At 49.5% G+C, this 26,797-nt stretch overlaps 1 protein-coding gene and 1 long non-coding RNA gene across 3 annotated transcripts; one reads left to right on the forward strand and one right to left on the reverse strand.

The window, feature by feature from the left end:
- Positions 1-1,553: 1,553 nt before the first annotated feature.
- On the reverse strand, positions 1,554-15,363 carry FADS1 (fatty acid desaturase 1). Of its 2 annotated transcripts, XM_065937473.1 has the most exons (13): positions 14,965-15,107; positions 14,299-14,392; positions 12,969-13,079; positions 12,229-12,426; positions 11,454-11,555; positions 11,222-11,350; positions 7,879-7,939; positions 5,902-5,978; positions 4,948-5,045; positions 4,677-4,773; positions 4,347-4,426; positions 4,106-4,231; positions 1,554-3,879 (listed from the first exon to the last, which is right to left on the reverse strand). In XM_065937473.1, exons 1-13 carry the CDS (start codon positions 14,970-14,972, stop codon positions 3,828-3,830), a joined length of 1,233 nt encoding a protein of 410 aa, XP_065793545.1. In that variant the 5' UTR covers positions 14,973-15,107; the 3' UTR covers positions 1,554-3,827. The 2 variants fall into 2 exon arrangements, with proteins under 2 accessions (XP_065793545.1, XP_065793543.1); XM_065937471.1 differs by lacking the exon at positions 14,299-14,392 and having other exon boundaries at positions 14,965-15,363.
- LOC136169615 (uncharacterized) lies at positions 14,987-24,957 on the forward strand. Its single transcript, XR_010663424.1, has 3 exons — positions 14,987-15,109; positions 19,630-19,828; positions 21,773-24,957. It is a non-coding gene; the product is annotated as an uncharacterized lncRNA (long non-coding RNA).
- Positions 24,958-26,797: the final 1,840 nt, after the last annotated feature.

Below are 26,797 nucleotides of genomic sequence, written 5' to 3' on the forward strand. Positions count from 1 at the left end.
TTTTATTTAACACATTCTAATATTCTTGCTTGGAGAAGAGAGCTGTAGGTCCCTGGTTAAAGGGGCATTGCCTTGCAGTCCAACTCTAAAGTATAAGAGTTGGCAAAAAGCAGTCTTATGGAGACCACCTACACCGAGATTAGATACGAGTTTAAAAGGGTGAGGGCATTGCCTCACGATAGGAGGAGATGATGCACTGAAACCGCTTAGTGTACGCAGGCCGTCTACACTGAGCGCTGAAACCACTTAGGGACACAGGCCGTCTGCACTGAGCACTGAAACCACTTAGGTACACAGGCCGTCTGCACTGAGCACTGAAACCACTTAGGGACACAGGCTGTCTACACTGAGCACTGAAACCTCTTAGTGTGCACAGGCCGTCTACACTGAGCACTGAAACCACTTAGGTACACAGGCCATCTACACTGAGCGCTGAAACCACTTAGGGACACAGGCCGTCTACACTGAGCGCTGAAACCACTTAGGGACACAGGCCGTCTACACTGAGCGCTGAAACCACTTAGTGTACACAGGCCGTCTACACTGAGCACTGAAACCTCTTAGGTACACAGGCTGTCTGCACTGAGCGCTGAAACCACTTAGGGACACAGGCTGTCTGCACTGAGCGCTGAAACCACTTAGGTACACAGGCCGTCTACACTGAGCACTGAAACCTCTTAGTGTACACAGGCCGTCTACACTGAGCGCTGAAACCACTTAGGGACACAGGCCGTCTACACTGAGCGCTGAAACCACTTAGGGACACAGGCCGTCTACACTGAGCGCTGAAACCTCTTAGTGTATGCAGGCCGTCTACACTGAGCGCTGAAACCACTTAGGGACACAGGCCGTCTACACTGAGCGCTGAAACCACTTAGGGACACAGGCCGTCTACACTGAGCGCTGAAACCACTTAGTGTACACAGGCCGTCTACACTGAGCACTGAAACCTCTTAGGTACACAGGCTGTCTGCACTGAGCGCTGAAACCACTTAGGGACACAGGCTGTCTGCACTGAGCGCTGAAACCACTTAGGTACACAGGCCGTCTACACTGAGCACTGAAACCTCTTAGTGTATGCAGGCCGTCTACACTGAGCGCTGAAACCACTTAGGGACACAGGCCGTCTACACTGAGCGCTGAAACCACTTAGGTACACAGGCCGTCTACACTGAGCGCTGAAACCTCTTAGTGTATGCAGGCCGTCTACACTGAGCGCTGAAACCACTTAGGGACACAGGCCGTCTACACTGAGCGCTGAAACCACTTAGGTACACAGGCCGTCTACACTGAGCACTGAAACCACTTAGTGTACACAGGCAGTCTAGCACTTAAATTTCTGAGCATCATGGGAAGGGGTTGGCCTTTCTTCCTGCCACAGTTCATCCGAACCTTGGTGTTTTTTAGAGGGACCTGATGATCCGCCCTCTACCCCAAGGGGGCTCATGTTCTAGAAAGTTAGAGCCGTAGAGGTAGATAGTAATTTGAAGCAGAGGTACAGGCAGCCCTATCAACAGTTACAGGAAAGCATCATGCATTATAAGTGAAGAGCCTTTGTTTGGTCCAAATTAACTTTTATTTCTCAGTTTGACTTCATCGGCATGTGGTAACAAAATTGGTACACACGAAAAGGATACTGACATAGGGTCTACTTAAAAGGCCTATGGCAGAGTGGTAGGAAGATGAAAGTAACAGACAGCCTAGAAGTTGGAGTTTTTAAAAAGTGAGCTCAAATGTTAGTTCTGCCACATCTATGACCAGAGAGGCAACTTATCCTCTCTAATCCTGTTTTCTCCTCTTACGGTGTGGATCCTGTCATTGTGAGATCACTCACGCTATCTTGCAGCTCTGAGCTTTCTGTTACTCGTCTGTCCCTTTGTGGCCGTGTGAGACCACACTGGGCCAGACCAAGGAGAGAAGGCCACAGTGGTCGAGGGGCTTTGAGGACCTGGACTTGGCTCAGTAAGACCTATTAGCTTTGCTCAGATTGGGCAGCCTGGGCCCAAAGCCAGATGGCTTGATAGGCTGGGTTTAGCACCTATTCTAGAGTGAAGGAGCCAGTGGAAGTAGACTCTCCAATTCTCCTTATCAATTGTTCTGCCCCAGTGGAAAAGATCTAAAATCTGTAACCTGGTTTCCTGTGTGTGTGTGTGTGTGTGTGTGTTTGTAAAAGTCTAAGTAACAGCAAACCCTGTTGGGTGGGTGGTGCCTCTGACCCCACCCCAACATGCCCTAGGCCCTTCATTGCCCTGATTATCACTCTCATCTCTTTGCCATTCTCTTCCTAAACTAAACGTGAATGCTCCTAGGCCTCTGCTTTTTTCTTCTAGTTTAAGGTTCTCTCTTTGCAGTGTCCGGAATACTCAATATGCTTAGAGAAGATGCTATTGAACAGGTGAATTGATCTCACCTGAACTGAAAGGCTATGGGGGTGGGGATGTGAATGCTGATAACCCATGGGGCACAGTCCTGGGGTTCCCCCTCTAGAGATGGGTTAAACTGTTTTCACTCTTCAAAAAAAAAAAACGAAAAAAAAAAAAAAAAACAAGATTAAAAAATTGTATTTCAGTGTTAGACTGATACACTTTTAAGAGATTCTCCTAAATTCCTACCTGGTCTCCAGCAGAGAAAGACACTTGAATACAGCTGCCAGAGTAAGGATTCTAAAGGACAGCCATGATGATCAGACCTGTTTTTTACCTCCTTATTTCTGATAAGAACTATGAAGTCATTATGTTTACCCAACGCCTCTGCTCAAAAGTGATGCCGTAACATAATTTGTTACAGAAAATCTCTCACAGCCCTTCTGTTCTTTGACTGAACTCTTTGTGTTTTCATCATGCCTGGTGATTCCAGTCTCTCCCCCGGCCTGGTCACTTGCGCTCACTTGACTGCTATTTTTACTAAATTTGGAATTACAAGTAGGGGAGTACAGGGAAACCACTGGGAGCCCCCGTTTGTTTCTGTGGAGAAGACTGGGTGCTGCACGTGCACAGCTTGCTTATGGAGCAAGTAGACGCCCCATCCTAGGAGTGTTCTGTCCCTTGGGTGACAGTTAAGAGGTCAGTCAAGAGCTGGAAGGATTTTTAATGGCCAGCGACCCCACTGGCAGCCTCATGTTCCCTTGGTACCCTAGATGGAACACGAGACCAAATGCAGTAGTGTTAGCATCCTTCAGGGCTGGATGCCTCCAATAGCACAGCCCTGGCCTCCGCTTCGCCCCCACCACCCTGCTTCTCAAAGTGGGAAAACTGCGTCCTGAGGAGTCTGAAGCAGACATGGGTCATACCTAGCCCTAGAGTGAGCTGAGCTCCCAGGCCCGCACTATGCCAGGCCTCAGAATTCTAAATCTTGCCCAGGCGGTTCAGCTGCTCTGTCTTCCTCCAGCCTGTGAACCTCTTGAGGTTTGCAAGCCAGGGTAGAGAAGGCACCGAGAAGTGGACCAGTGGGCTGAGCACCTCCCTTTCCTGGGTGAAATTTCAGTGCTAAATCTCTTCCTGATTTCTGGGCTCAGTAGACCTTCCCTATTCTCACACCCTCCCGCCTCCCTCTTAGCTCACCAGCCACCTGCACCTGCCAAACAAAAAAAAGAAACAAAACTCACAGCCCTGTCCCAGAAGCTCCACCCCTCCTTTCAGGGGGTTGTGTGTTTCCCTCCACCCCTTTGGGTCTTAGATCTATGCCTGGAAAATAAAGGGGAGGGGTTTGAGTGCAAATCTGTTGTCTCCTCAAACCCACCCCCTCTGAATATTAGGATTATAGTGGCATTGCTCCCAAGCCTCCGTCTGCTTTGGCGCCATAACCCTTCTTGCAGAGGGAGGTGACTGTTACTGGTGGAGATAGGCATCTAGCCAAAGCTGCCCGGACTCCTTCAGTGAGCTGTGGGGGCAAGATGAGGGCAGGTGGTAAGGGAAATGGGCCGGAGCAGAGCCCAAAGCCAGACCACCCACCAGAAGTGCAGCAGCAAGGCCCTTCCAGAGGTGACGCAAGGCCCCTTCGCTTGGTGACCCTCCATTCCAGAAGGAATGCACTGCTGTGGCTCCCACCCCGCACTCTTTATCACCGACCCCGCCACCTTGCCCTCTTCCCAAGCTCAGATACTCACTGGACAATGTCAGCGAAGGCTGAGAGCAGGGGCTTGGACTGGTACTTTACGCCATGCTTGGCACACAGGGACTGCACCAGGGGAGCCACTTTGTAGTAATTGTGTCGAGGCATCGTGGGGAAAAGACTTCAGGGGCAACAGGGGACAGTCAGTGGCTCCAGCTCCTGTCCCCGCACTACCCCCTCTTCCTCCCCTACGTGAACCCTCCCCAGGTCCCTGCCTCCCCGGCCTTCCTACTCACTGGTGCTCAATCTGGAAGTTGAGGTGGCCACTGAACCAGTCATTGAAGGCTGACTTGTGGACGTTGCATGTTGCCTGGAGCTGGAGGGGAAGGTCAGAGGGAGCATGGCTCTGGGTACCAGATGGAAGGGCCAGCCCAGCCTCCTTCAGGCAAAGCTGGCCTGCTTCGGTCACTCCCTTCTCCACGTGGTGGCAGGAGAGAAGTGTCCAGCTAACGAGGCAAGGTTTGGGAACTTCTGTTGTTACCACCACCCACCCCCTTCCCTGGGTCTGTGCCCACCCACCCTTTTAATTGTGTTATGCCCAGGTCTTTCAAGTGACTGTCCCTTACCTGGGTGGAGACCCAGTCCTTGTTGCGGTCATGGTCGATGTGCATGGGGATGTGGCTCATCTGTGTCACCCACACAAACCAATTGCTTTCCAGGAACCTGGTGGATAAGGCACCCAGACAAAATCAGTACAAGCAGAGCCCAGAGTTCTCATTCCCCCTCAAATAACTGCTCCAGCCCAGCACCTTCCCCAGCCAACACTCCCAGACTAGACTGGTTATTCCCAAGTGTCTGCTTCTCTGCGCCAGCCCCTGCTCCCCCATCAAGTACTACCTGACCATGAAGAAAAGCCCCAGGAAGCCTTTCAGTCCCAACAGCGGCACGTAAGTGAGGAAGATGCGGATGTAGAAGGTGATCATCCAGGCCAAGTCCTGCAGCGAGAGGCAAGAGAGCACTGTGACACCACAACGCACCTGTCCTCGTGCACGGAGCAGCCACTCTCCCCGGCCCTGAGACGAGCGTCATGGCGGCCTCTCTCAGCCGCCCCCTCCAGTGCCATCTGGCACTGCTGCTCCTTTCCGAGCAGCGCCCCCAGCCCTCCCTGCTGGTTTCCTTCACAGGTGTCAGGTCTCCCTGTCTCCAATCCCCCCCAGCCCATCTCTGTCCTTCCTCTGGCTGCCAAATGAATCTTCTAGGACTGCAGCTCAGTCCGGGACAGTACCCTGATCAAACTGTCAATCAATTTCCCACGTCACTCCCCGCCTCTGACACCCAAATTTGCCCATTCATTCTCAGCTTCTCTGCTCAGAGTCTATTCCCACTTCCCCACCTCTATCTGTCCACGGCCAGCTAGAAAAGTGATGTCATAAAGTCCTTTCTGATGCCTCCCATCCAGCCAGGTGCAGTCAGCTCCCTTTTGGAATCCCAGAACCTTCAACCTATACCTCTTCTCTGGTTGTAATCATATCCTGCTTCATCAGACATTTCCTGAGGGTAGGGGTCATCTCTTGTTCCTCTTCCCCCTACCCAGCCTGGCCCCTGCTTTATGCCGAGCACAGTGACCTCAGGAGATACTCGCTGAATGAAATAGGGCATCAGAAGTCAGGTTGCCTGCTGAGCCCAAATCATCTCATCTAGAGATATAGGAGGTCTCTACCTGGTTCTGCTATTTTGCTCTAAATTAGACCTGGAGTAAACCCCAGTGGCATTTTCCCTGGGGAACCCCATTCCCAGCCCTTAGGGTACTGGAGACAAAGGATGTGGGATCTGGGGGCCATGGATACTTACCACCCACTTCTTCCTCTTGATAACAAAGTAGAAAATATACCACTGGAAGTAGACAGGCAGCAAGGCTGGGGGCCCAACTGGGGACGAAATGGAGACATGGGTGGGAGTGCGAGCTGCAGAAGGGTCGCCAAGGGCCAGCTGTTATGGGACAGATGGCCTCCAGCACAGGGCTGCCCCTCTGCCACCTCCTGTCGCCCCTCCGGCCGCCCCCCTCAATCCATTGGGACCGACCAGGCACTGAAAGTGGGCATGAATGCCAGCCTGAAGAAAGGAGAATCTCCCATAGATGCTGAGAGGGTGAGCAGTAGGGCGTGGCATTCTCTTCCGTGGAAGAGGACAGCTGGGGAAACAAGCTTCACTTGGCATGGAAGCTGCCCTGCACCCGTGCCTTGAAGAAGGCGCTGCTCATCCTCCCCGAGCTGAGCTGCCGTGTCTTCAGCCCTGCCTCTGCTGGGGGCCCTCTCCTGGCCCGATGCCCGTCCTTGCAGCCATCAGCCCCCTGCTCCTGGCTGCTCCACCACGCGGGTGAAAGGACAGGAGCTGCAAAGTGTGTGTGTTGAGTGGGGGGACCCTGCTGATCCTCCACAGGCTGAAAGCTCACTTCCCTGCACTAGGGAAATGAGCTGGTGCCACCCAACCTGAAGCAGCCTGGAGGCTGACTATGGAAAGGGGCGCAAGAGCATCTCTTAGTACTGGGAGTTGAAGAAGGGGCTCCCGTCCACTGTGCTAGTCGGTTTCCTTCTGTGTCCCTTCTCTGCAGAGCCCTGACGTTACCTATAACCCAGCGTCACGACGCTCACCCATGGCTCTTCTAGCCTGCTGTGCCATGGAGTCCAGCCTTCTTCCAATGTTTCTGTCCCACCCTTCTATCCCATCCCCATTTCTCCACAGGGATGGAGTTAAGATAAATTCCTTGAACTAAAATGAGATTAAAAAAAATAAAATAAAATGAGATCAATGGAATCATGCCCGCCTTGGGGGAACGGCTGAATGGCCGTTTAAAATTCCTTAGGCATTATGGAAGGGCTTCCCTCGGAGGTCAGTTGGTAAAGAATCTCCTGCCTGCAAAGCAGGAGACCTGGGTTCGATTCCTGGGTTAGGAAGATCCTCTGGAGAAGGAAATGGCATACCCATTTCAGTATTCTTGCCTGGAGAATCCCATGGACAGAGAAGCCTGGTAGGCTACTGTCCATGGGGTCCCAAGAGTCGTACATGACTTAGCAACTAAACCGTCACCACAGGCATTATGGAGCAGATCTTTAAAGCAGCAGCAGTCTTCAGAAAGAGCTTAACAACTTCCCTGGTGGTCCAGGGGTTAGGAATCCACCTTGTAATGCAGGGGTCTTGGGTTTGCCCCCTGGTCAGGGAACTAAGATCCCACATGCCATGGCGTAACTAAGCCCACACTCCTCAACTACTGAGGCCGGTGCTCTCCAGGGTCTGCGATTCGAAGCGAAGTTCCCTCATGCAACAGCTAAGACCCAACACAGCCAAATAAATGAGTATTTTTAAAGAAGGAAGAAAGAGCTTAAGACAACCATAGAAACGTTGTCTCTTCCGCTCCCTCTTGCGGTCCAATCCTCCCACTGCTAGCCTAGCTACCTTTCGTCCCCCCGGGGAGCTGGGCTGTGCTCCACCTTGACCCTGGTGCGTGCTTGACGAATCAAAGTGAAGTTTCACAGGTTTAATCAGGATTGCTCCCCAGCACTCAGTTCCCTTGTGGAAGCCAGGGTGGGCCTGGAGGAACTAGTTTGATCCCAACACCAGTGACCTTTGACCAAACATTAGCCTAACTGCTGACTTTGCCCCTTAGAAGGTAGCCTGCTGCCTTGCAGGGAGTAACCTGGTCCACGAGGAGAACTTCCTCCAGCCTTTACTTCAGACACTGTCATCCCAGGAGGCTTACTCCCTACTCACGCCGCAGTCGGCAGCCCCTGCCCAGGCAGCGGCCCCCTGGTGCTGGGGGAGGATACTCACTCAGGAAAAAGTATTTGTGCTGGTGGTTGTAGGGCATGTACTTTTTCTTCTGTTTCCCCAGCTGGGAAGGAAAGGCAAAGACACATCAGCACCCACAGGCCGGTCGCCCATCCCCCGCCCCCCGTGACCCCGGCTCTTCCCCGATCAGGGGCAGAAGCCTACTGCAGGGCTGTCAGCTTGCTGGCGCCATAGACGGCCCCCATAGGTCCAGCCTGACCTCCAGTTCCTGGTGCACGAAGCCCAAGCTGCTGGGCTTGCTAAGCTCACCACACGCCGGACACGGCTCGGTGGCTCACACCCGCACAAGCCGCGAGCACAGCAGAGCCTGGGGGTCCTCAGAGCTCCCCATGTTCATCCAGACACACCCTTGTCAGGTTTCCAGGGCCCCCCACCTCCCCTTCCTGTCTCCATCTGGTACTCTTTTGACACCAGCGTCTCCACAGACAACCATCTTCACCCCTATACGGGCCAGCAGTCTCTCTATATCCAAGCCCCTGACCTTCTCCAAAATTGTTCGGTTTCTTCAGATGTCAACATGAGCTTTATAAAACCCCTTGAAAGCTAAGCAATGTATGCCAAATATTTGTAGAAAGAATACCAAGAAGAGCTGGGCAATCTGAAGGTCCTGGCAAGCCAGCAGGTGGTAAGGCGAGCTGCTGCCAGTTCAGCCAGGGGCCCCTAACGAGAGCGCTCAAAACCATGACAGTGCAACTCTGCACTCTCCTTCAACAGTTCCTTCTGCCCCACATGCCCTCCTTGGTTCTGGTGACCAGACGACCAGAGGGTACAGGAGGAACTCTACCCCAGAGCAGAGCTGATCCTTCCTTCATAAGTCCATTTGCTGTTTCGACAGAACATTTACTGAGCCTGTGCCAGGCACTTTGGCTAAATGCAGCATTCTTCCTGTGTCAACTGATTCATTCAACAAGTATTTACTAAGTGTCTATGTGCCTGGCACTGTTCTAGGTGTGAGGGTACAGTGATAAGCAACACAAAATTCCTACCCTTATGGAGCTTATAATCTTAGGAGAGGAAGCTGGTAATGACCTTATAGGCAGAGTTGAAGATAATTACAGATGAAAAACAGTAAAATATGACCGAAAGGGAGGGAGGCAGTGACTTGGGTAGGATAGTCAGAAACGGCCTCCTTGGGGCCCTGAAATCAGAATGGAGACCTGAATGAGAAGGAGCCAGCAGTGCTGACACTGGGAGGAAAAGCATTTAAAGCAGAGGGAACAAAGGTTTGGGATGTTCAAGGGACAGAGGAAGGCCAGTGCGGCTGGGAATATAAAAGGGAGAATAGTTAATAAAGCCAGAAAACTAGGGATGGGCAAATCACGCTGGCCCTGGGAAGGCTACAGGAAGGAGTTTGGATTTTATTCCAAAAGTGATGGGAAGCCCTGGTTGGCCTTCAGCAGGTGGCAGGATCTGCTTTGCGCTTTAAAGGCTCATTTTGGTTAGTGGTGGGGAGAATGAACCGCAGCGGGCAGGTAGAGTTGAAGGGAGACCAGCAAGGCGACTGGACCAGTATTTCAGATCTGAGATGGACCAGACCCAGGGATGGGAGGCAGAGGAGATGGAGAAGTCTATGGACTGGGAATATGTTTTGAAGGCAGCATCCCATCCCAAGCAACATTAACTAAGAGGAAGAAGCCAGAAGAGGAGCATCTGCCATGTTTGGTGGAGTAGGTGGGTAGGTAGAACTTTGGCCTTGTTTGGGGACTGTTACGGAAGGGAGCTCTATGAGCTGGCTGCCTCCTTGAATGGCAATCAAGACTGATGGCCATTACAATGCTGATAACTGCCCCACTGTGTTTCTGCTCTTGAAGGCCAGTAAAGTTATCTTTAGCATGAAGAGTTCCCTACACTTCCCTTGTTCTCCAGGGGAGCTGGGAGGCACTGGGACAGATGCTCCTGGGTCAGCCCAGGGATCAGTCCTCAGTCTGGACCCTCTGAGGCTGAACCAAGAGCCAAGCAGTCTGTAACCCATGCATTTCCTAACAGACAGCCTATCCTCAGCCTTGTAACTAAACAAACAAACAAAAAAACCCAAGAAACAAAAAACCCCCAAAACTCCAGAGAGTTATTTTGGTCCCAGAACATTCTCTATTTTTAGTGTCTACAGAAAGGAATTTCCTAAAAACCCGAGTACCAAGAAACAAGAGGGGGAAAAAAGAAGCACCAGAGGCAGTGGTGTGAGAAGGTTCCCTTCCACTTAAGACTCTCGTCCTTTTTTAAAAAAAAAATCTTTATAGTGACAACAGAAGTGCTACCAGGAGCCTCATGCTCTGCCCAGTAAACAACCCACACTGCTCTCTAAGGAGCCACACAAGCCAGAGGAGGCCAGGGCCCGTGTGTTATTGGCACAGTGCTGGGCATAGAGCAAACCAAGTAAGTCTCTTTTCAGTAAGTGGGAAAATTAGAACCTTGGGGTCAGAGGAAATACAAGCCCCAAGCTAGGGGTTCCTGGTGCTAGGATGGCCAGTGCTGCCAGAACCTTCCCACAGAGTTCTTCTCATGGCCAGAGAGGAAGGAGGGCCAGGCTGTCTTAACTTCAGGCCTAGAACTGAAATGTTTTTAACAACCGTTTAATTCTGGGTGTGCTGAAATGTCATAGCGTGTCATGGAGTGGGGGAGGGGGACCTGGCAAAACTCTTGACTACTGCCCAGAGCCTTGGGACAAAGGGTTTTAAATCAACTTTTCAAAGAACTCCACTGGCCACTCACAGCCTTCGGTCGCCTAGCACTCACTACAGGCTCACAAGGTCTCCCACCCACTCTCAGGAATTCATCCAGTAGCAATTGTTGCTCACAGCCTCAGATGGCAACTCAAACCCAGTGCTGACCACCCTGAAAGTCAGACTAGAATCAGGTGGGCGGGAAGAATTACTCAGTGGATGAATATTCTAGGCAATGGGCGTCAGAGGAGTAATCCAGTCTAGCTGTTGTGGGGGAGATGATGACACAGTAGGATGCGAGTGTGATGATTACAAAGTGCAGGGGGCTGACTGCCTGGGGTGGGGGTGTCTACAAAACACCATCCATCGCCTTCCTTCAATGCTGAGCGGCGTCTGCACAGCAATCTGGTCATCCTTTGAGTCCTTAGCAGCATGTGGTACCTTTCTGCAATAGCTATTTGCTGACTTGAACTCACAACGAAGGACTTAGGCTGTCCTGGCAGCCTGTTTATTCCCTATGGCCTCCCACGACTTCCAAACAGTCACCTGGCCAGCCCAGCCCGTAATCTTACCCACACAGACCAGCATTGTGAGCACTTGCCCGCAAGCCCACTGTGCTGGCTGGTTTCTGTGCTCCAAGACCATCACTGATAACCGCTGCTCACCTCCACAGAGAGGACCTTCCCCAGGGCAAAGAAGAAGGGGTGCATGTTGATGTCAGGGTCTTTGCGGAAGCAGTTGGGCTTGGCATGGTGCTGGAAGTGCAGGTGGTTCCACCAGCTGGCAGGGGCCCCCTACAGAAAAGTGGGGTGTGAATATGAAAGCCTCGTGTCCCCTCTCCCCTGGGCAGCCCGTCATCGACTCAAGTTTCAGAGAGTTCCTTCCCATCCCACTGACCTTCAGGTGACCGATCACAAAATGATGTATCAGGTGGTTCCACTTAGAGGTGTCGAAGACGGACAGGTGTCCAAAGTCATGCTGCAGCCAGCCAGCCTGGACCTGAGCGAGAAGGGTTAGTGCTGAGAGCAGCCCAGCGTCCATCTGAACCGACTTGGCCTCTTCCCATTCCCTCATCCACCTGGCCTGTGCTGGCCAAACTGAGTACATCCAGAAAGGAGTCAGGAAGTCTGGGTCCTGCCTCTGCCACCAACTCACATAAGAGCTGGGGCCAGTCACTGTCCCTTCTCTGTTCTTCGGAGTCTCCAGCTCTGGGCCTCTGTGACTTTCGATGGGCTAAACATCCAGAAACAGACCGGGATGGAGTGACAAACTCAGGCAAGCAGGAGGCTTAATGAACAAGTGGGTTCTGACAGCCAGGTGTTGGGGCAGTGTTGTGGTGGGGAGGGGGGGGCGGGGGAAGCCAAGCTTTACCAAGAAACCAGAATCTTGGTTCTTGGCATGCCTGGACCATGACAGAATCTGAACATGAAGTTTCTGAGGAGACAAGCCACAAGAAGAAGGGAACCCTGGGAGGAGCAGCTAGAGAGGCAGCGGGAGAAACAGAAAGTGCCTGTGTGGTGAGGATGAGCAGAGAGAAGCCACAGACAACGGAACGCGTGTTCTGTTTCTGCATCAACTCTCCCGCTGTGTCCTCAGTGGCCTCCTAAGGGGTACAAAGACCTACCCTCACAGCTGGGTGAGGCTGTGCTCTCAACAAGCCCAGGGCTCTCACCTGAACTATACTGAGCAGCACGGAACACAGGAGGAAGGGCACGAAGGACGTCCCAAAGAGCCAGAGAGTGAGCCAGGCGGCGACGTCCAGCAGCAGGATGTGCAGCAGGCAGAGCAGGAAGAAGACAGGGTTGGCCTTCATGAGCCCCAACCGCTCCACCGTGGCCCGCAGCTCCCGGAACTCATGAGTCAGCTCTTTCTGTATTAGAGTGGAGGTGGAAAGGCTGTTATTCTCCCCAGTGCAACCCAGCACTTCAGCCAAGATCCCTCTTAAGCTCAAGGCATTCCCACTGTGATAACCTAGGAAGCCCACAGTCATAGGTAAAGGTACCACAATGCCAAGGATAACAAGAGGTGCTGTGGGATCAGGTCTAAGACCATGTGGTCTTTGGAGTTAAACAGAATCATTCTGCCCCTAACTCTGCCACTTACTGACAGCGTGATCCTTGGTCATGTTGCTTAACCTCTCTGACCCTCAGTTTTCTCATCTGGAACTGTGGATTATATGATGCTATGCTTGCCACAGAATTAAGTGCTCAGTCAATTGGTCTTGGGTTGAGGATGGTGATGGTAGTGGTGGTGGCCTTGCGAGAACCACAGCTTCCAGAGGCCCTGAAACCCAACAACTATGCGGGGGAAGCAAGGGTCTCAAGATTTGCAAGAACAACTGACTGTGGTCACCTGTGAGCATATGGAAGCCTGCCTTCTACCCCCTGCCCCTCCATCACCACAGGGTCTCACATTCTTAGTGGGCTCAAAGCTGGGCTGCTCCGGAGACAGTTCTCCAATCAGGAGGGAGTTCATATACTTCCTCACAAGGCCCTTGTTGATGTGGAACGCCACAAAGGGATCCTGCAAGGATGGGAAGACGAAACAGTGAGGAAGTCAGCCCTGCCCCCTGGACTTCTGGAGGGCTCACGCCAAAGGCCATCCTCCTGATGCTGCAAGGACATTGCACCCAAGTTCCAATGGAGACCACCGCCCTCCAGGCAGCCTCCCTTTGAAGCTGCTCAGACTAGTCCCTGGTGTCCACCACTCAAGATCACCCACAGCATCTGTGTTCTAGTAAGAAGGGTACCACACCAGTGAACAGGAAGCACGGGGAGGGGGACCACAGAAAGCCGCGCCTGTGCTGGCCTTTCCTCTGAGTGTCTCATGAAACCTGAGGAAGGAGACTCCTTGTGTCCACTAGGGGACGTGTGCATTTCTTCCCCTTTGCTCCATAGTTGTTCCGGTGGGCCTTCCATATTTCTCCTCCCACTCCGAACACCCCATGCCCTGGCGCACCAATTCTGGTTCTCCAAGGTGGGGTCCTCAGTGACTAAACTGATGAGATTAACGTCCTGAAGGTCAGACAGCCCCCAGGCCCTAAGGCAAATCCACTAGCGAGGAGGGACCCGGGGCGGAGCCGGCGGCCAGTGGCACCACACGTCCGGACCAATCGCGCTCCCCGCTGCGGCCGGCCCCGGCAGCCAAATCACACTGCAAGAAGCCCCAGGGTTCGGGCCTGCTCAGTCTACACAAGCGCCAGTGTACAGAGTCCACACCTTCTTCGCCTTCGGCCAGTGGTCTCTCCCGAGACGAGCACAGCCTCCCAGGCTTGCCGCGTCCGAGGGAGGGGCTTGTCCTCACACGGTTGGGCTCCACCGCGACATCACAAGAACCCTAGTGGCCCGAGGGGCGCTCTCAGATAGCAGAGAAAGCTGGGAACAGTAGAAGGGGTCGCAGCGCCAGGCGAAGGACATAGGGTGAGAGGACACAGCGAAGCGAAAGCTCCAACCTCTGGGTCCCAAGGAGTAGCCCACCCCACCCCCCAGCTCTGGAACTCAGAAGGGAGGTGCTAGCAGGTTGTCTAGAGAGGGAAGCAGCAGAATCGGGGCTGGGGAGCGCGCTGGCCCGAGGGAGGGATGCCACCAGCACCAGGCTTAGAGCCCAAGAATGCAAACAGCTGTCCGCTATGGCGAGTAGCTGGAGACCCTGCTGGAATGAGGCTGAATGACCTCCCCCACAGGATTCCAGGACTGCTCTCGGGTGGGTCCTAGCTAAGTGTACGCTGATGCAGGCTCCCCACCTTCCGCACGATGGCCCCATTCCTCCCTGGGCACAAGCAGGCGCTAGGCGTCTCTGGCCAGTGCTTCCCCATCCCTGTGGATCTCGTCTTCACCCTGTGCAGGGGTTCCCAAGACAATGGGTGCTAGGTGGCTCTCCCCCAACTCAGTTCTTCGTCCTGCCTGAACTCACCAGCCTAGCCAGGCACGCTTGGTCCAGACGCCGCTGCGCTTCCCTCCCAGGCACCCAGACAGGTCGAGAATCCCTCTCCCCGCCACTGACCCCTCCTCCCTCGGTCTCGGCAGGTCCGCCGTCTGGGAGCCCCGCACCTCGGAGCTTCCTCTCCCTCCTAGCCCTGCTCCCCGGCCTGCCCGCGCTTCAAGACCACAGATTCCCGGCCGCAAACAGAGCCCCCAGAGCGGTGGCGCGGCCCTTTGTCTGTGCGTGCACATTGCCGGCCTCCGTCCCTACTCCCCAGACTCCACTTTTTCACCGCCTCTCCTGCCCTTGCCCGATCTGGAAGCACACCCAGTCACCCGGCAACAGGTACGCTCCTGCGCCTCCCGGCTTTCCCCAGAGCTAGAGGGTGTTCAGCCACGACGGCCAAACTTCCTGTCTCGCGCGCTGAGCCTCCAGCTCCAGCCGTCCGGTCCCGCCTCCTCCGGTGCCCCCGTCTGGCAGCTCTCACCGTGGCATCCTGCCCCGCGTAGTGGCTGATGACCCGGGAGCCCCCGGGATGCCGGCGGGCGAATTCGCTGATGTTGTAGACCTTCCGGTCAATCACGAGCCACCGCTCTTTTTCACGCCCGGAGCGCTGCGCCACTTCGTCCCAGGTGAAGTAGCGCGGGGTCTGCCCCTGGGCGTGGGTCTGCCCCTGGGCCGGGGTCTCGGGAGCCATCGGGCCGGGCGACAACGCGCGTCGACTGGGTGGCTGCGGTCAGGAGCACGCACGGGACCCGCGGGATAGCGCGCGCCGGCCTCGCATGCTCGGGTAGCAGGTCCGCTGGTGCGCGTCCCGAGCCTCCCGCAGCTTGCGCAACGGGTTTTCATCCACGGAGGGGAGTCGGCGCCGGGCCCTGCTACTCGCGCTCCTATTCGTCGAGCTGCGTGGCGCGGGAGCCAGTCCCCGCCTCCCCGCCGGCCCCGCTCCGGCGTGCGCTTGGGGAGGGTCGTGGCAGGCTGGCGGGGGGCCGGATCGCGCGCCCCCTTGCGGGCTCCTTGCTCGGGTCACCGCCGGATCCCACTTTTTGACTCGAGCTTTTTAGGCTGGAGCTCACAGGGAGCGCCGCGGACTGGATAACGGTTCCTGTGAAGACTCCTGGGTGCGGGGCCCGGCTCGGGGAGGAGGGCGCCGAGTGCGCGGGTGCCCTGGGCTTCTAGGGTAGGGTGGGCTCGGCCGGGGTGGAGGGCAGTGGGCAGAGGCCGAGCGGGCGAGTGGGTGGATGAAGGGCGGGCCTCGCTGCCAAGGAGGCCTGCCATGCCTACAGAGTTGAAGGCTGGGGTGTTTGGCGAGTGGGTGTGGAGGGGGCTGTCCCAGGGGCCTCGTCTTTGGAGTGGGGGCATCCTCGCTTGTTCCAGACCGTGACCTGAGCTGATGAATTCTCCCGCCTTCTCCCCACGTAGCTCCACCGGTTGAGTGACTGGAACGAAAGAGTCAGAACCCTTGGCAGTTATCTTGTAAAGGCATAATTACGGCGTGTTGCTTCGGGAGGTGGGTGGGAATGGTTAATGTTTTACTGTGCTCAGTATAACATTAAAAATGCCCTACAAATGTTGTAACCCTGTTTGCCTTTTTTGCTTGTTGTTTTTATTTTTGTTCTTTTTTTTTTTTTTAATTCTCCCAATTAACTGCCATCCTTAAATAAGAGGAAATGGCCCAGCATCTCGGAGTCTCTGGGAGACCCTGAGTGAACAGCCTGGACCTTCCTTTTGAGGCCTCGTTCCTCCATCCTGGAGACACCTGGGAGCTGCAGGAGACCCTTAGGTAGCTTAGGGGCTTGGAGCCCTGAGCTTTCCGAAAAGGTGAAAAAGAATACAGGTTTCCGGGTTGGGGGGGGGAGGGCAGTCAGAAGATGTTAGAGTTATGAAGAAGCTCAGTTCATGTGTTAAATTTTCTTTATTCAGAAAGCACTTTACAAAGCACCCACTATGTGCCAGGCACTGTTAGTACCTTGTGAACATTACATTCATTTAATTCTCTTTAACAACACTTTGAGGTAGCAACCTCACCTACAGATGGAGCAAATGGAGCCCCTGGGAAGTGAAGTATTTTGTCACACAGTTAAGTGGAAGGACTGAGCTGAGAACCCGCCTGTACTCTGAACCCCCGGCCTCTGCTGTCTCTCCTCTGATTATACTAGTGGGATTCGATTCTGCAGCCCAGAGAAAGGAAACTATTCCATGCACTTGAAGTAGGGTCTTTGGCGGTAGGAGTCAGGAGACTAGGAGAAATACAGCTAGATTTCTGGTAGGAAAGAACCTTCATCCATTCAACCCAAATCCCTCATTTCTTGAGATAAAAAGGGAGGTTCAGAATGGAGAAGGGACTTCTGAGGGGAAGCTCAGGTGTCCTGGCTTCCAGGTAAGATGCCAGGCCACTGTACCTTGCTCAGGAATGATTGCCCATGAAGCTCCCCCTTAGCACAGCCAATTTTCCATTTAAAAAAAGAACATGCCCAACAACTTAGCTGTGTAATACAGGAAGTGGGGGGCAAGGGGCTTGTGGAGGATGAACTCATGGGATTTCTTTAATGCAGTTGTCTTCTTACCCCTTACAGACCAGTATAGTAAACCTACTATTTAACAGATAAGACTGAGATCCAAAGAGCAGGAGCCACACACTGAAGTAATGAGAATTTAAAAAAAAGGGGGGGACCTAATTAAACTGAAAAGCTTTTGCACAACAAAGGAAACCATAAGTAAGATAACCCTCAGAATGGGGGTTATGCAAATAAAGTGACAAAGGATTAATCTCCAAAATATACAAACAGCTCAATGCAATTTAACATCAGAAAAAACAATCCAATCAAAAACTGGGTGGAAGACCTCAATAGACATTTCTCCAAAGAAGACATACAGATGACTAACAAACATGTAAAAAGATGCTTAATATCACTAATTAACAGAGAAAGGCAAATCAAAACTACCATGAGATATCACCATACATGGGCTAAATGATCATCATCACAAAGTCTACAAACAGTAAACGCTGGAGAGGGTGTGGAGAAAAAGGAACACTCTTGCACTACTGGTGGGAATGTAAATTGATACAGTCACTGTGGAGAACAGTATGGAGTTTCCTTAAGAAACGAAAAATAGAACTACCATGTGACCCAGCAATCCCACTGCATTTATGAGCATTTCCTTAGGATAAGTTCTACATGTGTAATTAGTGCACTAAATGATAAAAACATTTTTAGACTCCTGTTAAGTGTTGCCACATCACTTCTCTGCAAAGTTTGTTTATTGAGCACATATTTTGGGTGATTTAGTTTCATTGCAGCTGCCAACACCAGAACAAGACAGGAATGCAGATCTACCTGGCCAAGTGTCTCCCCCACAGCACTGCGAGCTCTAAACATTCAGGAATGAAGTACAACCACTTGGGATCTCACCAGTCCCCCACATTTCTATCCAAATAATTATAATATCAACTTGCAAACACATTCTATTCTAAATGCATTTCAAGCTTAAAAAGGGCTCCATCAAGTTCCAACAAGATGTAGCAAGGAAGGGAGGCAGTATGATAGGATAGAAAGAGCGAGGATTCGTATCTGAGAGACCTGGGACCTAGTCCGCCACTCCACTCGCTGCCGTGTAATGTCATGTTAGAAGTGACGTCAGCCTCTCTGGTTACAGGTTCCATATCTAAATTAAAGAGGCCAGATTCCTTCCAGTACTAGTAATCCATATGTTTTTTGATGAAAGTGTTACTTAAGATTCCATCTCTGGTCGGTATTCACTTACAGACAAGGCTTTTGATAACCATTCCTTTCTTGGATAGATTATGCAGCAGTTGCCTGTCATTGAAGGCAAATTTGACACTCCTATTAAGTTTCTGCCATTTTTCTTATTAAAAATTACTGAATTTTTAAAATAATTATGAACTTTTACTGCAAATCAGCGAATTGTTATCTAGTGTACTTGGTTCCAGCAGTTTGGCCAGAGCGATGGTGTTAAGGTCTCCTATTTTGCAGGTAGATTCTTTACCGTCTGAGCCACCAGAGAAGCCAAGATAATACAGTCCTTTTCATACAGGGCTTCCCTTATGTGGCTCAGCTGGTAAAGGATCTGCCTACAAAGTGGGAGACCTGGGTTCGATCCCTGGGTCAGAAAGATCCCCTGGAGAAGGGAAAGGCTACCCACTCCAGTATTCTGACCTGGAGAATTCCATGGACTGTATAGTCCATGAGGTCGCAAAGAGTTGGACACGACTGAGGGCCTTTCACTTTTTTTTTTCATACAACCTGTGTTCTCTGAGCCTCATTATTTAAACAAAACAAAACAAAAATTTAAATTCCTGAGTGGTCCAGTGGTTAGGACTCTGTGCTTCCACTGTAGGGGACACAGGTTCAGTCCCTGGTCGGGGAACTAAGATCCTGCATGCTGTGCTGTGTGGCGACACCTGCCTCCCCCACCCCACCCCACCCCCAAATTAAATAAGATCAGATATTTTTGTCTCCATTTTGTCATGAGGAAACTGAGAAACTACCATCAGGCAGTAAGTGATGGAGCAGGAATACTGTGACCTGTGATGGCTTTTGATCTGTGACTTCCCGCAGATACTCCTCCGCAAAGCCAAGATCCACCGCTCTATTTGTGACCTAATCCTAGTGAAGCAGAAAATCTTATTCCTGACAACAGTAATTGGACCAAGGGGTCAGAAAGTGACCTCAAGCTCGTTAGAGCCAGTCCCGCAGGGTATATGTGGTAAGCAGGGGATGGGGAGATATTCTGCTGGGGTTGCTTAGGTGCTGCCATTTTTTTCTATCACATTGAGATGACCTTCCTGCAGTAAGAGAGAATCGGGCCAACAGGGTAAGAAAAGCAGAGACAAATATCAAGTGTTGAATTGCTGCTTCCAGAGGCCCTGGCTTCTGAAGCTATTTAGTTCTCTGGGAAGTGTCAGATCAAAAGCAATCACAGGTCACATTAGTATTCCTGCTTCATCACTTACTGCCTGATGGCGTTTCTCAATTTCCTCATGACAAAATGGAGACTATAATTTCTGACCTATCTTACTTAGGTTTTTTTTTTTTTTTTTTGGCTATTTGGCTAAGTGATCCAGTAAATTTATTTGTTTCCTTACACTAATTGGAATTTGTTTCTTTCTTTCTTTTTTTGCTATTTGCAGCCAGGAAATGAACCCAGAACCTCTGACTCTCAGGCACCAGGCTTCTTTCTTCTAATATTAATAATAGAAAGGAGTCATTGAGCACTTCCAGTATACCAGGCAGTGTGCTAAACACGTCACTTATTTACTGGACCAAAACTAAGTCTCAACCCAGAAAGGCTGAATAGGGGACCTTGGAAAAGAGAAACCCCTTCCTCAGGTACCATGACATCTGAATTATCTTTTTAAAGACTGGGGAGATTAGAGTTTTTGTAAAAATGTGGCCAAATGATTCTGAAACCGAGTCCCCCTAAAACTGAATGCCCTGAAGTCCCATACCGTTTCTTTCTCGTTCCCTTTGACCTCAATCCTGTGCTACCTGAGCATTCACCAGCCAGAGTCAGATGACTGAAATTACCACAGTCGATAACATCAATTACCCACTGAAATTTCAAATCTAGATATTATCATTAAACATGCAAACTCTGTTGTTTCCTCAGGGCAAGATCAGCTAACAGATCCTTGAATAATGTACCACTTAGCCAGAGAACTGTAAATCAAAGACATGCTGACTCCTAAAACTACAACTAAGAACTGTCATAGAAATTTCACAAGAGGATTAATTTCCACCTCTTTGTTCTCCCCACCATTTGAAGACGATGTGTTTATTTACTTTGACTGCCCTGGGTCTTAGGTGTAGCATATGGGATTTTTTAGCTGCAGGATGGAACTCTTAGTGGAGACATGCAGGATTTATTTCCCTGACTAGGGATTGAATTCCAGGCCCCCTGCATTGGGAGCACGGAGTCTCAGCCACTGGACCACCAGGGAAGTCCCTCCCCCCCTTTTCTAAATTTATTTTTGGCTACGCTAGGTCTGTGTTTTGGCACACAGGGTCTTGGGTGCTTTGGGCTTTCTCTAGTGGGGTCAAGCTGGGGCTACTATCTAGTTGTGGTACCCGGGCCTCCCACTGTGGTCGATTTTTATGTTTCGGATCAGGGGCTCTAGAGCACGGGTTCATTAGTCATGGCACACAGGCTTCATTGCCCCATGGCATGTGGAATCTTCCTGGCCATGGGATCAAACATGTGTCCCCAGTATTGGCAGACAGATTCTTAACCACTGGACCACCAGGGAAGTCCTATTCTTTTTAAAAAACCCTCACTCAAAGACCAAGTGAGAATAGATCTGAGGTTTGTCTCCTATCCCCTTGTTTGGTGCTCTGCAATAAATCCTGACTTTGCCTCAAACTCCCACTGTCAGAGTTGGGCTATCTGTGCCACAAGGCACCGGAGCCCTTGCTGGGTTTCTGTTCTTCCCTGGTGGGGAAGGCTCCCCAGTGAAAGGCTCCAGATTGCAGGACACTCTTCTACAATGAAGGAGCTAGTCCTTTCCCTGCCTCCTTCCTGCTTAATACTTCCTCATTCTTATTAGCCATTCTGATTTGATAATGTGCAATGGGTTTTTTGTTTGTTTGTCCCCCCACCCCACCCCTGCACTACATGGCATGTGGGATCTTAGTCCCCTGACCTGGGATTGAACCCATCCCCCCTGCAGTGGAAGCATGAAATCTTATGGAGTCTTAACCACTAGACTGCCAGGAAAGAGTCTGCATTGCATTTTTTTTTTTTTTTTTGATGTGGACTATTTAAAAATGGAAGTGTTAGTTTCTCCGTCATGTCTGACTCTTCGTGACCCCATGGGCTGTAGCCCGCCAGGCTCCTCTGTCCATGGAATTCTTCCATGGCAAGAACACTGGAGTGGGTTGCCATTCCCTTCTCCAGGGGATCTTCCTGATCCAGGGATTGAACCTGGATCTCTTGCATTGCAGGTGGATTATTTACTGTCTGAACCACCTAGGAAGCCCTGCATTGGAAGGCAAAGTCCCCCACTGGACTGCTAGGGAAGTCCCCCTGCATTGCATTTTAGAGAGAAAGGCTTGATGTAAGTGCAAGACACTTTCTCTGCTAAATCATTATTTTTTTTTTAAATTTCTAACCCATTGCTCTTTTTTAAAAAATAATTGAAGTATAATGTATATGTATGACTGAGTCCCTTCACTGTTCATCTGAAACTGTGTCGACGTTGTTAATCAGCTATACTCCAATACAAAATAAAAGGTTTAAAAAATAATTGATGTATAATTGACATATATTAATTTCAGGCATTAAAACATAATGAGTGAAAAAGATGGCTTAAAACTCAACATTCAAAAAATGAAGATCATGGCCTCCAGTCCCATTACTTCGTGGCAAATTGAAGGGGAAAAAATGGACACACTTTTTTTATTTTCTTGGGCTCCAAAGTCACTGTGGATGATAACTTCAGCCATAAAATTAACTTGCTTGCTCCTTGGAAGAAAAACTATGACAAATCTAAACAGTGTATTAAAAAGCAGAGACATCACTTTGCCGACCAAGGTGCATAGAGCCAAAGCTATGGTTTTTCCAGTAGTCATGTACAGAATTGGACTATAAAGAAGGCTGAGTGCCAAATAGTTGATGGTTTTGAACTGTGGTGTTGGAGAAGACTCTTGAGAGTCCCTTGGACTGCAAGGAGATCCAACCAGTCCATCCTAAAGGAAATCAACCCTAAATATTCATTGGAAAGACTGATGCTGAAGTTGAATCTCCAATGCTTTGGCCACTTGATGCAAAGAGCCAACTCATTGGAAAAGCCCCTAACGCTGGGAAAGACTGAAGGTAAAAGGAGAAGGCAGCAGCAGAGGATGAAATGGTTAGATAGCCTCACTGACTCAATGACATGAATTTGAGCCAATTCCAAGAAACAGTGAAGGACAGAGGAGCTGGTGTGCTTCAGTCCACGGAGACATAAAGAGCCGGCCATGACTCAGCGACTGAACAACAAACAGCAGCATGTACCATGATGATTTGAAATTTCTGTATATTAGAAAATGATCACCACAAGAAGTCTAATTAACAGCTGAATCATTTTAGATTGCAAAACTCTAACTGTTCACATCATTACATTTAATTACCTTCAGGCTTCATGGTGAAACCTGATGCTTTGACTTGCTTGTATTGGCTTCCTTGGAGGCTCAGTTGGTAAAGAATACGGCCACAATGCAGAAGACCTGGATTCGATCCCTGGGTCAGGAAGATCCCCTGGAGAAGAAAATGGCAACTCACTCCAGTATTCTTGTCTGAAGAATTCAATGACCGAGCCTGGTGAACTACAATCCGTGGGGTCACAAAGAGCCGGACACCACTGTGACTAATTTTCTTTTTCACTTTCATGGTGAAAACATGAAGAACATTTCCCATTGAATTTATATGGTTAGTCCAGATCACTCTTTTGAGCTTTTAACTCACATATCTAATGCTTTGTGGCCACTTCCATTGGGATGTCTTACCATCATATCCAGATTAGTATGTCTAAAGCTGAACTTGCCATCACCCTGTTCAACTCCCAAACCTCCCCTTCTGTGGTCTTCCTTATTATTATAAATGCTCTGTTGACTCAGCGGGAAGAGCTAGAGACTAGGGAGTTATTTCTGCAACTTCACTCATCACGAGCCGCCATGGTTGATTCATTACCCAGTCCTGCCAGTTATACCTCCCAAAATATCATCAATGGACTCCTTTTCCTCATTCTCCAAGGCATGTGTGCTTGCTAAGTCGCTTCAGTTGCCTCTGACTCTGTGCGACCCTATGGACTATACAGTCTTCTAGGCTTCTCTGTCTATGGGATTCTCCAGGCAAGAATACTGGAGTGGGTTGCCAATTCCTCATCCAGGAACCTTCCCAAACCAGGGATCAAACCAGCGTCTCTTTGTCTCCTGCATTGGCAAGCAGGCTGTTTACCACTAGCACCACCTGAGAAGCCCAGGCAAGGATACTGGAGTGGTTTGCTGTGCCCTCCTCAAGGGGATCTTCCTGACTCAGGCATCGAACCTGTGTCTCTTACGTCTACCTGCATTGGCATGTGGATTCTTTACCTCTGGTGTCACCTAGGAAGCCCCATTCTCCAGTGTCTCCACTCTATCCAAACTATTGTCACTTACTTAGATTCCTGTGTTAGTCTCCTCACTAGCCTTCCTGCCTTTATCCACATCTGCCTCCCTCCTATCCAATCACAGAACAGCTAGAATGGTCTTTGAGAATTTAAGATCATGTCAGTTTCCTAGTGTCAGTTTCCCAAAGCACTGGAAGTAAAATTCATACTCCTGTGACACCAGCCCCCCTCTCCAATCTCATCCGCTGGCTCTCTTCCCCTCACCAAGGACACTCCAGCCATAATTGCCTGCCTGTTCCTGAAACATGCTAAGCTCATTCTTGAATTAGAGCTTTTGCATATGGCTGTTCCTTCTGCTTGAAACGTGATCCACTGCTCCTTCCATGATTCACTCCTTCTCAACCATCTGTTCCTAACTTAAAGTTCATTTCTTTAAATAATCTTTCCATGACTACCACTTTTTCTAAGGAAGATTCTCCCTACTGCTGCTTACTCATGATTTTAACAGCCTCTTTATTTTCTTCTCACAAGAATTGTAATTATTTATTCTTCCTTTGCTAATTTTCTGTCACCCTGACCAGATTGTAAGCTTCATAAGGATGAGGTCTTATCTTGTTCACGGTTGTATCCCTAATGTGTACTTAGTACAATTAATTGGATGAATGAATAAAATCAATGAGAAAAAAAGTTAACACAAATGAGTGATACCAACAGGAAGTCATAAGAAAAAATGTACATGCAATCAATAAACACAAGAGGTTGCTCAGATTCTGTCCCATAATTTAAAAGGCAGGAGACAGCACTTTTCATATGTCAGACTGCCAGAATTTAGAGGTATGGCCATATCTCTTAGACTTGGCTAGAGTTTGGAAAAACAGGTTGAGGGATGGCAAATTAGTACAGTGATTTTAGAAAGCATTTGGCAATATCCATCAAATTATAAAAGGCATATATTCATTGACCCAAGAATTCCAGATGTAGACTTGCATGAGAATGCAAATAAATAACTTCCAAAGTGTTTATTGTAACATTTTTTTTTGTTATAGGAAGAATATGGAATAATAACAGCTAATATTTTTAAGTGCTCACTGTGTTCCAGGACAGTTCTCATATATTTCACAGAGCAACTCTACGAAGTGGTTGTTATTATTATATTCCCTTTTGCAAATAGGGTAATTAGCAGGTAACGTCCCCAAGGACCCACAGCCAGTAAGTGACAGAGCTGGGAATTTAACCCAGAGCTGTACAGTTAATCATTTTTTTTTCCTTTTTTAAAATTTATTTTTTTTTCATTTGTTTATATTAGTTGGAGGCTAATTACATTACAATATTGTAGTGGTTTTTGCCATACACTGATATGAATCAGCCATGGATTTACATGTGTTCCCCATCCTGAACCCCCCTCCCATCCCCTCCCCATCCCATCCCTCTGGGTCATCCTAGTGCACCAGCCCTGAGCACTTGTCTCATGCATCACACCTGTTTCACAACTGATAATATACATGTTTCAATGCTATCATCTCAGATCATCCCACCCTCGCCTTCTCCCACAGAATCCAAAATTCTGTTCTATACATCTGTGTCTCTTTTTCTGTCTTGCATATAGGGTTATTGTTACCATCTTTCTAAATTCTATATATATGTGCTAGTATACTGTATTGGTGTTTTTCTTTCTGGTTTACTTCACTCTGTATAATGGGCTCCAGTTTCATCTACCTCATTAGAACTGATTCAAATGTATTCTTTTTAAAGGCTGAGTAATATTCCACTGTGTATATGTACCACAGTTTTCTTATCCATTCATCTGCTGATGGGCATCTAGGTTGCTTCCATGTCCCGGCTATTATAAACAGTGCTGCGATGAACATTGGGGTACACGTGTCTCTTTCAGATCTGGTTTCCTCGGTGTGTATGCCCAGGAGTGGGATTGCTGGGTCATATGGCAGTTCTGTCTCCAGTTTTTTAAGGAATCTCCACACTGTTCTCCATAGTGGCTGTACTAGTTTGCATTCTCACCAACAGTGTAAGAGGGTTCCCTTTTCGCCACGCCCTCTCCAGCATTTATTGCTTGTAGACTTTTGGATAGCAGCCATTCTGACTGGCATGAAATGGTACCTCATTGTGGTTTTGATTTGCATTTCTCTGATAATGAGTGATGTTGAGCATCTTTTCATGTGTTTGTTAGCCATCTGTATGTCTTCTTTGGAGAAATGTCTGTTTAGTTCTTTGGCCTATTTTTTAATTGGGTCATTTGTTTTTCTGGAATTGAGCTGCAGGAGTTGCCTGTATATTTTTGAGATTAATTCTTTGTCTGTTGCTTCATTTGCTATTATTTTCTCCCATTCTGAAGGCTGTCTTTTCACCTTGCTTATAGTTTCCTTTGTCGTGTACACTTAATCATTACAGAAAGTCCCGTACATATGAACGAGTTCCATTCTGAGAGCACATTCTCAAGTCCAATTTGGTCATAAGTCCAACAAATTTAGCCTAGATAGTCAACAAATACAATCAACTCTATAGTACTGTACTATAATAGGTTTATAATACTTTTCACACAAATAATATATAAAACACACACACAAAAAAACATTTTTAATCTTAACAGTACAGTACCTTGAAAAGCACAGTAGTACAGTTCAACAACTGGAATATAGGGGCTGGCATCAATTCTTCAGCATGAATTCTTCAGCGCTCAGCTTTCTTTTAGTCCAACTTAAACATCCGTACGTGATTACTGGAAAAACCATAGCTTTGACTAGACGGACCTTTGTTGGCAAAGTAATGTCTCTGCTTTTCTGTCTAGGTTGGTCATAGCTTTTCTTCCAAGAAGCAAGCGTCTTTTAATTTCATGGCTGCAGTCACCACCTACAGTGATTTTGGAGCTCCCCCAAAATAAAGTCTGCCACTGTTTCCATTGTTTTCCCATCTATTTGTCATGAAGTGATGGAACCATGAAGTGATGGTTTTTCCAGTAGTGATGTACAGAATTGAACTATAAAGAAAGCTGAGCGCCGAAGAATTGATGCTTTTGAACTGTCGTGTTGGAGAAGACGCTTGAGAGTCCCTTGGACTGCAAGGAGATCCAACCAGTCCATCCTAAAGGAAATCAGTCCTGAATATTCATTGGAAAGACTGATGCTGAAGTTGAATCTCCAATGCTTTGGCCACTTGATGCAAAGAGCCAACTCATTGGAAAAGCCCCTAACGCTGGGAA

This window comes from Muntiacus reevesi, chromosome 5 (genome assembly GCF_963930625.1).
Source record: "Muntiacus reevesi chromosome 5, mMunRee1.1, whole genome shotgun sequence".
In the NCBI taxonomy this organism is placed as follows: domain Eukaryota; kingdom Metazoa; phylum Chordata; class Mammalia; order Artiodactyla; family Cervidae; genus Muntiacus; species Muntiacus reevesi.